Raw genomic sequence first — 17,459 nt, 5'->3', positions numbered from 1 at the left:
TACAGGTGAGAAAGTGTCAGTTCTTATTTTATGTCAGACTGTGACATTTGAGATTATCAGACTTACTCTCCCATTTAGGCTCTTCCCTGTTTTTCCCTCATATATTCTTTCCCTGCTTTTCCTGATGAAGGGCTGGGTGGAGATTTACACAGATACTTCATGTCCCTGAGTGTTTCATAAATTTAGCTGCTCACACTTTCAGCTCAGATGAAGCGTCTGCTTTAAGAATAAGAAACAGATGTGCCAAGGAATGAAAGGTGCTACTCTCCTGTAGGATGGAAATGATTCCTTCTGAGCAGAATGGCTACGTGAAAAGATATTGGTAAGACAAAATACTGCTTGAATTTATCAGCATGGATTTTATTGTCTTCAGGGTGACCTGGGAAACGAGCTCTGATCTACACAGAGACATACAGGAAACATTTACTGTATTTGGTAAAAGCTGTAGGTAGTGATATTGTGCATGAAAGGTTGGATCAGCAGCTTTCTGTTCAGGTGGATATGAAGGATCTTTGCAACATATCCACCTCTTTCAAGGCAATGTAACTATTGGTAGCTTCTGATGAAAAGTGACTTTTTTAAAAGCATCTTTTACATTTCTTATTTGCAAGCAGACCTGTCCAAATAGCTTGAAAAATGAACTGTCCCATTTTTAAACTGACTCCAGTTACTGTGATATCTGCAGAAGAAAACTTGCACAGTGTGTGAAGTGCTGAGGTGTAGCTGCAGTTTATCTCAAGGAAATTACAATAAGGTAAACTAAATGGTCTAAATTCAGTAAGATGAAGGGAAAGAATGTTTGGATCTTCCTTCTTCTGTTCTCTGCAGTGCTGTTGGTCCTGTGAATTTTGCTGTAGAATTGAAGATGACCAGGATGTCATTACAGTGGTGTGGTGAAACAGCTGGCTTACAGAGCAGCTGTGCACTAATAATTGCTTACCAGGGCCAGTAAGGCTTAGGAAGAGAGGAAAAGCCCAAATCTAGTGTGAGACCTGTGTATTAGTTCCCCATTACGAAGGCATTTAATTTTCTCAGCATGCACAAACTGTATGTGTTAGCTTGATAGTAGTTGTTATAATTAGGTTGTTCCTTTTGCAGAGGTTGCTTTCAGCAAATGCCAGAAGGTGATGGACAGCCTTTCATTATTTTTTTAAGGTTAGACACAGTCTCTTAATGTTTTCCCACACTTAACTTCTACCACAGGTTTGACTGTTATGTCAAAGCCCCTTGCCTGCCTGCTTTATTAAGTAATTTGCTCTTTTGCTGGTATTACGATGTGCACCTGGTGTTAAAGTGATGCTTTAGCTCAGGTGTTAACTGTTGATCCAAATACTTTGGTTAAAAGTTTCAGGTAAATTTTCCATACGTTTAAGCAGGTGCAGAATGTTTTGGTTTTTTTTTTTATTTATTTTTTTTTTTATTGCTCTGTTATTTTGTGCAACACTCTCAACTATAAGCTTCAAGTTGTAATTAACAATGTTATGGCTGTCAGCAGGAGGGTTAAAATGCAGACTTGTTTTTGTTGCCAAAGTGCTTGAGGTCTGTCCTCCTTGTGTTGCAGCAGAGATTTGCACACGACATCTGCTAATGTGCTTTTCATTTGTGGAATTCTCAGTGTTTGACAAAAGAGCTTTCAAAAGCTGATTGCTTTGTAGCTTCTTTAAAAGCTACAATTCTTAAGGAGTTGTAGTGCTTTTTCTTTTTAAGTGAATCTTTAATAGTATCTTGTGATTGTGAGTGTACAGGAGTGCATGTTGAGTGCCCTCTGAAGGTGCAGTAACTGACTTACAGAAGTCAAACAGGGGTAACACCACATTTTAGTTTAGTGTTTGGGAATAATGTTCATTTGGCAAGCTGTCTTGGTGTTTCATTTCTTACACTTGTAGATACTACTTAATGTAAAAATAAGCACTGTGAGACTTCTGTGAGCTATGGGGAGTCTTTTGGGTTCATCTCTATATTCTGGGTAATGAGGAAAAAAATCATAAGTGGTTTTTTTTTTTTTTTTTTTTTTTTTTTTTTTTTTTTTACAGTTTGTTTCTCTGTAACTGCAGTTAAACCTGTTCCCTTAAGCCTCATAATGTTTCTCATCTGTTTAATCATCTCTAAGCTGAGCTGCACCTTCTTTCTGGGTTGCATATTGCAGGCACAAGTGAAACTGATAGCATTTGGTTTGATTGCTCTTCTGGCAGCCTTGTGAACTACCTGCCTTTCCCTGCAGATTCACTAATAGTCAAGAACATCTGAAATTATCTTCATCACAGCTGCAGAGAGGTGGGCAGTTGATTGTTCAGATCTGCTTATCTGTTGTAATTGAGTAATAGAATGCTACAAATGAGCAATTGGAGATTTTAGTTCTTAAGCAGCCCCTTACAGACCTGATCAAAACCCAGTCCTGCTTTCTTTTCTGAGACATAACAGAAAACTGGGAGTGCACAAACACAGTGATCCCACTCCTTGAAACTGCTGTATGCCCCCGTATCTGACAGAACTGTGCAGGACTTGCTCTCTCAACACACTTTGTTTGGAGGACTGTCTTGATGCCAATTGCTGCTCGGGGCCTGGATGCACCCTTCAAATGAAGTGGTTGTAGTTCTGTTGCTGCTTACATTGAACAGAGGCTGTATTGTATGCACTACTCCTGGTATCTTCAGGCCTGAAGCAGCCCTCTTCCCACCTACTGGGAAACATTTTTGGCTCTTTGGTTGAGGCAGCAGATGTATTCAGCTGCAACTGTGGCAGCATCAGCCTCTTGTACGTGATAAACAGGTACCAGCAAATTGATCAGCAAATCATGCAGCCTTGACTGCACGCTCACCAGACTTCCCCAGCTTCTGAAATTGGCCATGTGCTCTTCCTGGGGAGGGCTTGATGCTTTCAGTGTGTGAGGAAGAGAATCCTGCTGTAAGCAGGGTGTCCTGGGAGCACCGTCAGCTTGGGAGATGCTGTTTGTTGTGTGCAGTTCCCTTTCCTCAGGGCAAATGCTGGCAGCCTGTAGGGCTTTGCATGTTCAGGCAGGCTTCTGGTGGTTGTGTGACTTCATCTGCTCACAATAAACACCGTCCAGTTGCTCCTATTTCCTCCTTTCTACAAAGGCGTGATGGAAAGATGAGGGTCTGAGCAGAATCATCACAAATGCTGCAGGTTGAGGATGCCCCCCAGTACCTGTGTATATTCCTCCCCTGTGGGCTGATATTTTACGTCAGCACTGGCGTTCACATATTTGTTACATGGACTAAATGTGCTCGGGTGCTGTGAATGTACCTGGAGTGTGCTCTGTCAAGAGAGGTAGAAGGATGTTCCTACATCAGAATATTGCTCCCCCTTGCTGCTGCTGTGGGATTGTAGGGATTTGCATCTGGTGGCAGACCAGCTTCAGACAAATCTATAGTATAAATAAGCTGTGCAGCTCCCTCGTGTCTGAGAGAAAGGGCTGTGAGAGAGGGAATAAAACCTGGGCTGTGCTCTGATTCCAGGAAACAAAAAATGAATTGGGAAAGACCTCACCTTTCTGCCTTTGCAAAAAAATAAAACAAAAACTAACCCTCAGGACTACAGCAGAGCTAGTCAGACAGGAGCTAGTCTCTGAAGTGTACCATGAGATAAAAAACAAACTCAAGGGGGAACGGTTCCCTGGGTGGCCTGCTGGATATATATACTAACTGATTCTTCTGATAGGTGGTGAGGGGATAGGAGTTCTCTTTATTTTTTTTAATTTTAATCTCTGTGAAGTGTAAATCAGTTTCAGTGGTAGGATGAATTACAGAGAAAGCTGTGGCCTGAACAGCATGTGTACATGTTTGTGCAATCATCAAAGGAGCTAAGTGCTGAGTGAATAGTGAGCCCTGCTCCCTACCCTGCCCAAAAAAACGCACCAGCTTTGCCTTTTGCTTCTTGAATAACTGCTTTTTGTATGTGAAATGGTTTGTCCTTTATCACAGAGGCACAGTGCAGCACTTCTGCTCTCAGTCACTGTCTGTGAGATGCCCACGCTTCATCTGAGGCACCAAGGGTTGAGTTTGACAGATGGAGGTGGACACGAACTCTACTACTAAATAAGCTGGAGTGAGGTGGTGGTGGAGGGAAGCAGCCATTGGCACGAGCTATGCTCTGAACCTGAAGGGATGCTTTTAGCTTGTGGAGCCCTGTTGTGCAGTGGGGCTTAGTCTTACCCCCCTGTGTCACCTCGGATGACGTTAACAGAGTCTTTGCAAATCAGTAGGCTGCAGGAGTGGTGGACACCACAAACGCCCCGGAGAAAACAAATAATTCTGTATTCTGTGCAGGGTTTGGCTGTGTGCAGTAAACATATTTGATGTGTGGTCCAGACGCATTGCCAGTAAAGAAAAGTCAGAAGTGACTAGCTGCCCATTCAGCAATCTCTATCTTCAGTGCATTGAATATATGGATCCCCAGGCAAAACGACAAAGCGACTGTGGGGCCACGTTCTGAGCCAGTGCTATAATTCACTGACAGGAGGCGTGAACTGAAGTTGTACCAGTAATTCTAGTTCTGGCATGTCCTCACTGCTGAGGATTGGATTTGGATTTTACGAGCTGAACGTTCTCAAGTTGTGCTGGCCTGTTTGCCTGCTTGTTTAGGACCTGAATTTATTTTATTGCCCGTGTTCCCTACGCATAATGTGAGAGATTAATCTATTTATGGGCTGATGCAGAGGAATAATACCAATAGATGCTTGGGCCAGCTAGTTGCAGGTGTAAACAACAAGGTCTTGAATGGAAGCTAACTGAACCCTTATTCAGAAGTGTATGTTTTTGGGTTTTTTTCCTCTTTTTCTAGAAATTCTCTAGAACGACCTGCCAGTTAACTGGGAAGGCAGGAAGCAGGGAAAGGTCTGTAGCGTTATGGTGGCTTTTGGAGATGCTGATCAATTCTTGTAGACTCTGCGAGACAGAGGTGGGCTCTAGCTCATTGTATGACTTTCCCAAATATGCTAGCTATTTAAATGAGACTTCTTTTTTAAAAGATGAGTTGCACTGACCTGAGGAACATCTTCTAACTACCAGAGCTATAAACAAATCTGTAAGTTATGAGGCAACAGCTGAGTACATCACTACGTACTGTGTGGTCAGTTTGACCCTGCTGTCTTAATTTAAGAGGTCACTTTAAAACCACTATAAAGAAAGGCTTTGTGCTGCCTTAAAGGGATATGGGCAATCTCTAAGAAACGGGCATACTTGCAGAGACAATCCCCTTGGCTCAGTTTTTGTTTGGCTGTTTTTTTTTACTATCTGTGGTGCAGTAAATTAAAACAAAAACAAGTCTGGACTTGGCATGCCTTTGTAAATAAAACGCTGTGTGTGAATCGACAGCTTGTTTGCAACCGGTTTATTTATAACAAAGTTTTTTATTTCTCCCACTAGAGAGGTTGTTTTGCTGTATATTAGCAGATCGCCTATGGTTGCTGAAGCAGTTGGACAGAAGGCCTCACAATTTCAGTTGTGTCCCTTTGAAAGAAAACAAGCAAAAATTTAATTTTGTTCCTTGTTGGAGTAGAAGCAGGGATTGCAGCACGTGAACTGGAGATTGATACTTCAACTCACGTTGTTTGCACTGCACAGCTCACCTTACATGCAACTGTTCTGCTTCATTCCTCTCCTACCGCAGAAGAACTACTCAGGGAGCTGGAGTTCTCAGCTTCTTGGTGTTTCTTCTTTCTGCAGCATGGCCTTCTGTGCACGCTCAGAGCAGTAATGCTGACTGTGCTGTGGTGGTGCCCAGTTTCTGTGGCTAGTACAGTCCACTAGCTGCTCTGGGTGTGAGTGCCTTGTTTTTGGCACCTGGTGATGGGCAACACGAGGGCAGGAAGCTGTCTCATGGCTGCTTGGTGTTTCAGTGGCAAGGACCCAGGTCAGCATGCTGGCTGTGGTCTGGCTTTTTCTTGGTTCATGTGAGCTAAGACTTCAGTCCAGTTGGGGATAGAATTAGCTTTCTCTTTTCTCAGCCACCAAGTAGAAGTGAGTGGGCAGATGGGCAATTCTTGTTATTTATCATTTCTATCCTGTTCGTAACCTAGAGAGGAAATTCAGGCTAGCAGTTGTATTCCCTGGAAAGTTTTAGTCCTAATTGCAGTCTTATATCTGACTAAAAATGAAACAAATCCTGGGGACAAGCTTCAGAGGCCAAGGATGCCCCTGGAAGGTCTGCTTCAGTGATGGAGACTCATTAAGAAAGGGAAGAGGCAACTGGCATAGCTGTGATCTCTTGATAAGCTATGATCCATTACCACAGTCCTCAGCAATGAGGAATGAGAAACAAGGCTAAATATAGAGCAATCACCAGTGTCATTCTATTAAGAGGGAGGGTATTGATGTCGTGGGGAACAGGCCAGCGACAGATTTTTCACAAGGGCACGGAGGGGAGACACCCCTCTAGCTCATGGATGTCGTTGACAACGTGGAGTGAATCAGTATTTGCTGCAGAGCTCGTGCATTCAGCTAAGTCACGGTGACCCAGGGCAGAAAGCAGTCTGAGCAGTGACTGCACTTGTTTGGCCTTTGTTCCAGAACCAGAACGTATGAAGCATCCTCCGATTCAGTTGGGGAAGAGAGGGAACTGCTTAACTCTTTCACAGGCACAGCGATTCAAGAGGCACTTGTTCTTTCCAGCTACATCTGTGGCATGTTGGAGGAGCCAACTTGTTGCTTTGGAAGCACTTTGGGCATCTCACCTCTGGTGGGACAGCTGGCTCTGGGGCAGAGTGTGCAGCCACCTCCTGCTTTGCCTCCTCGGGCCCAGGGATGGGCAGCCCTAGCTGGATGCCTGGATGCAGCTGGGAATTTATTTATTTTTAATTCCCCTTGAAAGCTGAGCAAGTAGTGGTGTGAGAGATCGTTTGAGTGCACAGGGCATCGTTTCCTGCTGTGCTTCATAGAATTGCACCTTCACAGAATTGTACCTGCAGCTTGAGCTGCAGCATCTACATCTCCACGAGACAGCCCGCAGTGTGATCAGCTGGCTGTGAGGGCCTTGGTGCGAGGTGCTGCCGAAGCCGGGAGCTGCGCTGTGCTTTGCCCCCAGCCCCTCCTCACCACCTACGGGGAAAAAAGCCTTTTCGCCCGGGTTATTGCTGAGCCAGTGGCGGCACCTGCCGGCGTTCTGCAGGATATTCAGGAGAAGGGTGAGAGCCAGAACCTGCACTTCGGAGCTGGGTGAGCGTGGCCTGAGGTAAGAAACCCAGAATTAGGCAGGTTAATGAGGTCAGAAGTGTTAAGTGATGTTCCTTTTCATGCTTTCCAAGAAAGAAAATCCCTCTAGAAAGTGATACAGTATCTCTAGTGCTACCTGTTTTCTAGGAAAGACTCTAGACAGTGCATATTGATGTGGTTGATTTGCACAAGCTGAAGCTGCGCTCAGGATCCAGCCAGACTCTAGGTTTTGCTTTGCTGGAAGCAGTGGATTACCCTGGTTACACTGCGTTCTGGAACAATATTTCCCTCAATAAATTTTATTGCCTCTTCACATGTAATTGAGGCTTAGGCAGTTAAACTGCAGTGTATTTCTGTCTCACGCAATTATTGTTTCTGGTAGCACTGCCAGGTGACGTGAGCATTTCCAAACTGAAGAAGAGCTGTTCCATATTGAGGGCCTTATGGACAGATGGGACAGAGATGGATTAAAGGTGGGCAGAGAACTTGGATGCAGAGCTGCTCTCTGTAGAGGGATAATGTAGGCTGAAAGTTTTACTTTGTTCACAGGACATAACTGCTGAAATTCAGTGTTCGTGTTGGCTGGTTGCTACTTTCTCTTCCTGTAGAGGTGGGAATTTTTCCCCTTTTCATCATGTTGTGTTCCTACAAATGTATCCTGAGAACATTAAGCAACTTTCAACTACATTTGACAGAGAGCTGGTAAGTTTGGTAATTGCAGAAAAAAACAACAAACCCTATGGGGAAAGGCTGGCATGTTCCTCATTTGGTAGAACTCAGGGCTTCTGTGCAGAGCAGGAAAGGGGAGAGAGACTGTCTATGGAATGTCATTGGTACTGCTGCTCTCAGAACGGCGTGTTCTTCTCTACATCTCATCTCTGCTGGGGAAGGCTGCCTCCCTCACACCGAATGTACAACATTCAAAGCATCTGCCAAAAAAAAAAAGGGCTTCTTCTCCCGACCATTCCTTTTACTCTAGGGGATAGCGTGTGTTATTAAGGTAGTAGACAAAACTGAGTGATGTGCACTGTGGGTGTCTGTGTTCTAAGTGCAGGGTGCTCCTTAGGAAGGGCACGGTGTGCTGCCACCTCCATCGCTGCCCTCGTGCTACGTGTTCTGAGCCTTCCTGTAAGGCTGTGACCAGGAACGGTTTCCAACCTGCTGCCCGTTCCTCTCCCAGCAGCAGGGTTTGAACACCCTGAGCCAGGAGCGGGCCGGTGCACCTCGGAGCAAAGCTGCGCATCGCGGCTCAGCCTGTGCTTCTTTGGAACGAGGCCCAAGCTCATAAAGCTCGTTAGATTGCTTCCAGACCTGAGCCGGGCCCCGAGAAGCCAGGGCGAATGTCACCGCTCAGTGCGGCGTGCCGGGAGCGGGGCTGGAAGGTGATGCGGCACGGACGTACCTCGCTCCTCCCGCCGCCCGGGTGCTGCTCCTCGGCGAAGCGCCGGAGCCCGCGGGAGTGCCGGAGCCGGCGCGGGGTGCCCGGCCCCGCTCCTCTCCGCCGGCCCGGGCCCGCGGGCGGACCCCGCTCCTCCGCTGTCAAAGCCCCGAGGGGCGGCCCCGGCGGCACAGCCCTCCCCCTGCCCGCCCCGACCGGCCGAGCGAAGGGCCGGCCCCGCCGCCGCGCCGGGCTAATGGCCCGGGCCGCCTTCCTTCGGGCGGCCGGCGGGGCGGCGCGGCTGAGCCCGTAAGCCCATGAGCCCGGCGCGGCGGCGGCAGGACGGGGCCGGGGGGCGGCCCCTCCCAGGTAGGAGCGCGGGGCGGCGCCCCCTCGTGCCGGTTCCCCCCCGGCGCGAGCGCACGCGCCGCGTTGCCGGGGCGGCCGCCGTTCGGGTGTCCCGCGGCGGCTTCGGGAAGCCGGACGGCGTTGCCCGGGGACGGAGGGGGAGCGAACGCTCCGTGACGCGCGGCTCCTCCGCTTCTGCTCCTCCGAGCGGCTCGTGAGCGGCTGGGCGCGAGGCGGGGGCTGCGGCTCGCGCGGGGCCGGCTCGCGCCCCGGGTAACGGTACTGAGCGGGCGTCGGCGGGGCCGGGGCAGCGCCGAGGGAACGGAGCGGTTGACAGCGCGTGTGTGTGTGTGCCCGCCCGCTGCAGGACCGGAGCGGCCGGACGCGCACCGCGAGCCCGCGGCGGGGCGGAAAGGCAGCGGCAGTGCTTCGAGGTCACCGATAAATGCCGGAGAGCGCCTCGGAAGGAGCCGCGAGGGATTCGTCCCGGCGCCGCTAAAGCTCTCCCGTATCCTCCCATGTCCTTTGAAGTAACGGGCGGCGACGGCGGCGAGCGCCCGGAGCCGCGGCGCGGCCCCGCTGAGATGTCCGCGCCTCTGCTGGACTTCGGCCCCAAGCGGCCCAGCATCTTCGAGCGGGTCCCGGCGCTGCCCCGGGCTCAGGAGCTGCGGTGCGGCCGCGGCGCCAAGGACTGCGTGCAGCAGCAGCGGCTGCAGAGCGGGAGGGGTGAGTGAGCAGCGCGCGGCACCGCGAGCACCGCCAGCACCGCCACACGGCCCGGCCGCGCCCCGCTCCTGCTCGGCGGCCTCGCCGCGGTTACTTGGATTTGTAGTTTGCGTTGCAAGGAGGTGTTGCGAGCGCCGGGTTCTGGCGGAGGATCCTCAGAGCGCGGATTCCCGGTGCCCGCCCGGCACGGCAGGCGCTGCTGCTTGGCGATGCGCGGCGCTGCTCCGCGCGTGGGAAAGCGGCGCTGGGAGAAGTTAGGAATTGCCCGCTAAAGGCTTCTGACCTTTAGAGCCGGCTCCTGTTCATTGAGCTCGAATTTGTTAATCGAGATTTACTTTTAAAGCAAGCCCTCTGAGGAGTGGCTGAGGGTTAGGAGGAAATTCAGGCATTCCTTCACGCTACGAAGCTGCTTACAGAGACATATGTGCACCTAAAGTTATTAACACTGAGGCGGTGTTTTCTGCGGCGTTGAGGTAATTCTTGTTTTTGTCCTCCTGTCCCACTCTTCATTTCAGAGGTATGGGTTGTCACCAGCATTTTTTCAGTGGAACCTTTTCTTTCCATTCCTCTGAAAGCTGCAGCAGGCTGTGCACCCTGGGATGAGTGCAGTCTCCTTTGTGAGCTTGTTATCGGGGGTGATGGAACCCCAAATAGTGTTAAAGAGCAGCTCGGTCTGCACCAGCTCTGTCCTGCAGGCTGAGGGATTTGTGTTTGTTCATCTCCACTGAATACAGAGCGGAGCAGCAGGTTATAAATCACCTTTTCCTTATTTTGTTTGTTTGTTTGTTCGCACTGCAGTTCTCCCTTTTTCATTAAAAAAAAAAAAAAGGTTTGTTACTGTTTGGCAAGGATGAAATGGGGGACTGTTACACAGAACAGGGTTTGGAGGAAGAGATATGGAAGGAAGGAGGATTTGCAGTGTGAAGGGGCAGCTCAAAGCTCTGGTGCTGCTGTGCTGCTGCCACCAGTAGAAAGAAGTCAGGAGATGTGCAGGATCCTTTGGGTCCCAGAAGTAAGGCTGTGGCTGCTTACCCATAGCCTGGCTGAGCTGTCCTCCCCAGACGGACTGTGGAATCATTTTGGTGCTTTGTTTATTTGTTTGTTTTCTTCTGAGCTACTGACTCCTCTTTTTGTTCTTCTTGCGGCTGCTGCACGTAGAGGGGGGGATGAAAAAAAATATAATTTCCACTCACTTGGAACCTCGCTGGGACTGATGGAGGCGGGCACTGGGAGAACGATGCAAATTTGTCTTTCCTGTCTGATCAATTCCCCCTTTTTTGTCCCTGGGGAAAAAAGAAAAAAAAAAAAGCCCTTATGTTTTGTTGCTGGTTTTTCTTTAATTCATTTTCTGTCCAGGGTGTTACCTTGTGGTTGCCTTGGCATATGGGTGGCTTGACTCATGGGAGTAAGTAGGAGGTATCCGTGAACAGGATTGGGCTCACTTAACTGAGCGTGACGATTTGATGGATAACGTTGGATTTTTCCAAAGACGACTGTGCTGTTTGTTTGGCCTTTTTTTTCCCTCTCCTTCTCAGAAGATGTTTTAAGGGGAAGCTGTAAAGTTTTAGGCTAAATGCTGATCCCAAATGTGTGGGCTGTGCAGCTCCTTCTGAGCTGTATGAGCAAGTGCCTTCGTATCACTTGGGCATTTTGTAGCTCTCGCACCGAACGCTGAGAGCTGCTGGCCCCTGCTCAGCACCCCGTGCTTCTGAGCCAAGCGTGCAGCAGTCAGTGCCACCCAGTAGCTGAACTCATTCAATTACTCACCGTGATCTAACTGTAAAGTCAGAGCTGTGTGTATCCAAAGGGAACTGTGCTGCCGGCAGAAGGGCCGCTCATCTTCCAAGGAGTGCTGTGAGCTGTCTCCTGCCACCAGAGAAAGTAAAGAGGAAGAGCAAGGATAGCTGTATGTGGATGTCATATGACAAGATACTGCTGAGGAGTGAGAATGAGGGAAGCATTTGAATTTATCCCAGTAAAGGTTCTGAGGAGGAAGCTGACGACAGCTTGATTTCAGACCATCACACTGTGCATCTCCTGCTCTCCAGCCCCAGTACCGCGTGCCCACTAATTCCTCCTGCAGTCTGGGTTAGATTACAGCGTGTGCCTCCTGCTTTTCCTTTATCTACAGCCGAAGGCTGCAAGCAGGGAAAGGACCCTCTTTTTGCGGGAGCAAAAGCCATTCTTATAGTTGCCTATAATTATTTTTTTTCCTAAACGTGCCTTTAATTTTCATTTTTTTCTTTAATTTTCAAAAGGAAATGAATCAAAATGGTACGCTGCCATATGAATAACGTGAGCAGCTTTGAAGTAATCACAGTGGGGAAAAAGCATCCTGCTGTTGTAGTGTCTCTTTAGTGTTAACTCCATTGCTTCGCACAGTTTAGGACAGAGCCTGCAAAACGCTTCTGTGCCTGAGCAAGTCCTCTTCCGCGAGCAGCCAAAGAAGAACTTGAGGGAATGGTGGTGTGGATTCCTTCTGGGAATCAGATCTTTTGGTTCTGAGCTTTGTAGGATCGAGCTGTTGTTTGTTTACCACAGATATCGGTGGTTTGGAACTGTGCTTCGTATTTCGTTCTGTTTGGGAGCTGTTTATTTTAAACACCAGTTTTCACCCGGCCTCCCCCTTCTGGTGTCATTGGCTGTGATGCACACCGGGCTTTTCTTGATCCTCCATCCCTGTGTGTTATGAGGCAGAGCGTTTGCACCCAGACAGTGCATCTCAGAGGAGTTTGTGGTCTGCTCAGCACCGAGTGATTGTACCAGAAGGTATGAAGTGTATTTTATAGTGTTGTTGTTTTTTTTTCCCGTGGTTCTGGTGTTGTTTTGTTGAATCTGGGACATTACCGTTCTGAAAGTAACCAAGAACAAAGCAATTATTGTCAATAGGAAAGAAACTTTTTGCAAAGAACTTTTGGTGACAAAGGAGCAATCTATAAAGATGTCAGATCTCTCATTTTCTTTTAATGACATTGATTATGGTTGTTACCAGGAAACACTTCTCCTTTTCATTCTTTTCCAGCTTCGTTCCGTGTATCCAATTCATGACTCAGTAGAAATGACGAGATTTACCCTGTTAGTTGTGCCACTGGGAAATGAGCCAAATGGCCCAGGCCTTTGCAGTAATCACTTCAGATATTAACTTTCAGCAGGCAAAACAATAAGCTGTTCGAATTGCAGTAGCTCGATGTTTCCTTGTTGGGAGTATTCATTATTCAGGCAAGGAGAAAGCTTTCTTTTCTTTTTTAAGCGCAGTTGCTTTTGGCAAGCGTACAGCCAATGTATGTGAAATGTATTAATTCTGTTCTGCTTTTGAAAAGGTGAGTTGAAATTTGTCATTTCAACCTCCTGGGACTGTTCCCCTGGTTAGCAGGACAGTCCTCGCCTCAGCAGCAGCTCGGGCTGTTTGGTCTTAAGCAGAAGCACGTGTCTGGGGTCTGGGAGTTAGGAGGTGCGCTGCCTGCTCCTCGGCCCGATGCTGCTTGTGTTCCTTCTTGTCTATGTTCACCTGGGTTATCCCACTGAAGCTGGGCTAATGGGAGCTGGGGAGCAGGCTGACCAGTGTGAGGATCTCTAAACTTCCCATGTTTTACACAGAGCTGTAGCAATGTGGTTTTTTCCTTTTTGCTGCAGTTCACTTAAAAGCCTGCTTGTTGTGTTATGCCTTCGAATTCTCCTCTGCAGAAGTGAATGTTGAGGTTTGTTTGAATTGAGCTTGCAGTTGCACATTTCCTTTTCATTTTAATTCATGAAGTGTGGTCTTTTCTTAATTCCCGTTTCGCAGGGTGAGAAAGGACAGGAAGTCAGGTTGGAGAATGCATGCATAAAGTCATTTGGGATAACTCGTGTCTGTCCCCTCCTCTGTTAAAGTGGCCAAAACGCTTCTCATGTTGAATAGGAAAATAACTTCTGGTCACTCACTGCTGGTGGAAGTTCTTCCAGTGATTTGTGTTACAAAATCAGTCACTGAATTGAAAGTGACCCTTTCATGGATTTCAATGAAGAGGGATTTAGCTGTACCTGGTAATTAAAATCTTTGCCATCTAGGGATTGCTAGTGAATATTTACTGAACACAGACCAGATGATCTAACGATAGACTTGTCATATAAAGCCATTCGGTGCTTGGAAAGAGGAAGACAGTAATTGTTGTATCTATCTTAGTATTACATGGAATTAGCAAATAATGCCAGATTACAGGAAATGAGTCCAGTCTGTGGAAGAGATTTTGTAACTTCTGGAGTTTTTCTTGAAATAGAAGTAAATAAGAGATTAGTTGGGTTTAAAGTGCTGTATGAACTCATGGAATGAAAACACTGTTATTACATACTCTGCTCAAAGGGATAAGAAGAAAAAGATCTTTGCCTTCTTCTATAGTAAGAAAAAGCTTTAAGCCTCAGTCTTGCAAATACTTGCATGTGTGCGTTGCGTTGTTCCTGTCAGTAGTTTCATCAGCTGCAGATGCTGGGAACTCGAAGCGTTCCGAATAGCGCTCTCAGTGCTATCTGAACGATTCGTGGTGTGCTGGAGCTCATCCCTGAAAGCACGTGAGCTGTCGAAGCGCGCTAAAGGCTTTCAGTGGATTTGAAGGTACGTTCTGGAGGCGCTGGGAGATCCTGTGCAGTAAAGCTGCTAAATGTAAAGTGAGCGCCTTCTGGGAGATGGCACTTCCTTATGGCAACAAAGTTGTGTTTCACTGAGTTCAGTGCGCAGAGATGCTCGGTACGTTGAGGAGGAGGGACAACGTTACACGAGGTGATTCAAATCACCAGGAGTCTTGCCACGAGCTTCAGCTGGGTCAGGGCTTCAACCCTAATATTACAGAAGTCCTTTATCCTGTGTATGGGGTAAAGCTTGTAGAACAAATAACTAGCTTGTATTAAATCCATCTGTAAGCCACAAAGGAGAATAACGTGTGGACTGTGTACAGAGAGAGATTGGGATTTACTGGGACTATAATTTTCTTTATTGCCCTTTTTCCAGCCGTGCAAACCTCTGCTGTGTAGTGATTTTAGAGCGGCTGGAGACCTTGGTGGCAGGGTAGCTGGGGAGGGAATATAGATGTAAACTGCTCCATTTTGTACTGCAGGTTTCTGTCATTGTGTGTCAACGGGTTTGAACAAGGCGTGCAATCTAATAATTATTTCAAAGTGCTTGAGAACTGCTTTTAATAGAGTGTTGTTTTTCTTTGCTTTTTTATTTTCTTCTCAGCCACCACACGTTGTTTCCCAGCACACTGATGCAACTCAAAGAATACAGGGTTCCAAAGCAAGGGCAGTGCTTGCTGTGGTACGGCGTAATCCGGCCCTGCAAATGTGCAAACAATAGCAAAAGTACGTGTTTCTGAATATGGCACAGCTGTTATCTCCTCCCGAGAGCAAGGAGCGTTACAGTGACATAGACAGAACGACCAGTTAAAACCACTCACGCTGTTTTATTGCGTTTAAATGGGGCATGTAAAAAAGCAAGGGCCAGTTCTTCCATTCAGATAAGTATCAGTTCAGGCCACCGCTGTACTGCCTTTCTGTGCAGGCTTCGAAGAATAGAGGCAAAGAATTCCCTTTGCCTTCCCCTCCTCTTGCACTGCTGGCACCGTGCTGTGAGATCTCGGTCGGAACCTGAAGCTTTCTGTTCTCAGACCTGTGCTTTGCTACTAACCTGGAACAAGGGCCATTTTTTTTTTTTTGTAATTACGCTCATTAGTTTTGATGTATTAAATGATTGCTAGTAATTAAAACTTTTTGTAGAGAGTGGACTGCTTGGAAAATGGAAGAAACGTTTCCAGAGCTGCAGTAGAAATAGGTGCGAATTGTGAAGTTGTGTGTTTTAGGTTATTTTGAGGTTTTGCTCATTTAGGATTTACAAGGGTGACCTCAGTGAAATCGTCCCTCTCCTTCCCCCAGCTTCTCTTTTCTCAAACCAGTTGCATTAGTTCTGACTTTTCCACCATTATGGCTGAATGTAGACGTGAGTATTTTGCACGGTGGGTTGGTAAGAAGCGCTGTAATTGAATCTACCTGATCACATTTATTCTAGGGGTTAAACAAATACAAAGCATCTTGAACTGCATGTAATTCTGGCATTTATGTGTGCGATAAGAGGAGGGCTTTGTGAGTGCTGTAGAGTTGTCACTCTTTTAGAATGAGAGGAAAGCAAATACATTCTTATGTGGGTTTTGTGTTTTTTGCGTTGTTTCTTTTTTTCTTCATATTTTGCCAGAAGGAAAAATGACACGAAGGCGACATCACCAAATACTGTAAAACTAACTTTTTCATACAGATCCCCATTGTTGTTTTAAGTGCTTAAGGGGCTGCCTGTTTGGTTTATTTTGGAACTTGCTGAACTATATGAAGTGTTTCTCCAGGGGCCTGGTATTTTAATACCTTGTAGAAGGTTGTATAACAGTAGATGATGTATTTTGCCTGCCTTCCTATGCTGTAAATAAATTACATGTGCTGGCTTGGGAGAGAGTATCTGAGGTGTAAATCAAAGACTAATATAAGAGGGAAAAAGAATTAAGTGATGTTTTGTGGTTGATTAGTTTTATTTCTAAGATACAAGAACGGTATTACCTTAGCATGAGGAGCTTTCTGACAAGAGGTGGAGGCTCTAGGATTATTTAAAATAAGTGCTCTGATTCATTGCTTTCTCACAGTGTGCTGTGCTTAAGTCACTTGAATGCTCAAGTCAACAATCCTCTGGGCAAAGAAAGATAATATAATTTTAAGCATATCGTAAAATTGAAATTTGATAGCTTCCAGTCTATAATCCTATCTAAGACTTGGTTGTAATAAAAGGAAAATACAGATGCTTGTGTCGGGTTTGGAGCATGGTCTTTTGTGAGTTTAAAGAATCGTAAATGTGCTTCAAACAAGCAACAAAGCATTTTATTAAGATGAATGTTTTGCTAAAGACTACGTGCTTAATGCAATCCCCATTCCTTCGTAATAAGTTTAAATATTAATTCTTTGGAATGCTAGATGCCTAAAGCTAGACAGAAATGCTGTGCAGTTTCAGATATCTAGGAGTGGGCTTGTGAAACAGGATATTTAACTGGGAGAGATGAGTAGCACATTGCAGAGTTATTAGGGCAGAACAACAACACAAGAGGATGGCTTAAAAAAAGTTATGTTTTCTGCTCGTGAGGCTTAAGTACCTTAGACTTGTTTGTTTGAAATACAAGAGTAGATTTGCTACGTATGTAGGCCCTAGATTGCCTTTTTTATTATTATTTTGCTTAAGTTCTTCTTACTCGACTGCCCTTCTTCGAAGCAGCTGGCTTTGATTTAACCTGAATCCTTCACTGAGAGCAAATGATCAGTCTCTTACGACGACTGCATGTTGTGCTCTTTGCTGGAGCATCTCCGTAGTGGTGATTGCCTAAGAGGGAAAACGTAAGAGGCCTGGGAAGGCATTTGAGGAAAGCAGCAGTTTGCGTTCAGAAGAACTCATTTCACCCCAAAACGGATCTCTTGACTTCTTGTTCCTTATGTAAGTCCTGTCTACCTCCCAGCTCCCATCTGTGCTGGGCAGAGAAGGGAGAATTAAAGTGAAAACAGATAGAAAAAGGCGATTTCTGTTTAATTTCCCACTATTTTCCAGAAAGGATTTAGTGTGAAGTTTCATAACTCCTGCTTTGCTCTGCTGCTTCTGCTGAAATTGCAGTGAGCTGTGGCACTGACGTTGGGAGGAGGTGAGAACTGAATGTTTTTGAAAATCCATGCTCTTTTCAGGCACGGAAGAGAAAGTCCAAGTGTTAAATCTGCTCCCAGAGGGGGAAGTGCAAGCAGGAGCAGCCCAGTAGCTCAGATGCCAAGGTCAGGCAGTCAGCACAGTACAT

The 17,459-nt window shown here is 46.7% G+C and overlaps 1 protein-coding gene across 2 annotated transcripts in view; it reads left to right on the top strand.

Moving 5' to 3' along the window:
- The first annotated feature begins 40 nt into the window (after positions 1 to 40).
- Positions 41 to 17,459, top strand: part of GLIS1 (GLIS family zinc finger 1) — a 186,398-nt gene continuing 168,979 nt past the window's right edge. Inside the window, exon 1 of one of the 2 annotated variants that reach the window (XM_042819432.1) lies at positions 41 to 322. Coding sequence is in view for 1 of the 2 variants with exons in the window: in XM_042819431.1 (XP_042675365.1) it covers positions 9,414 to 9,621 (208 nt within the window). In the remaining variant the exon portion in view is untranslated. Of the gene's footprint in view, positions 323 to 9,413; positions 9,622 to 17,459 lie in introns of those variants that run through there. The other variant, XM_042819431.1, reaches the window with a different exon arrangement.

This window comes from Centrocercus urophasianus, unplaced genomic scaffold (genome assembly GCF_019232065.1).
Source record: "Centrocercus urophasianus isolate 14NV4802_14NV808 unplaced genomic scaffold, USGS_Curo_1.0 seq_18, whole genome shotgun sequence".
Lineage (NCBI taxonomy): Eukaryota > Metazoa > Chordata > Aves > Galliformes > Phasianidae > Centrocercus > Centrocercus urophasianus.
This window is presented reverse-complemented; position numbering and strand designations above follow the sequence as displayed.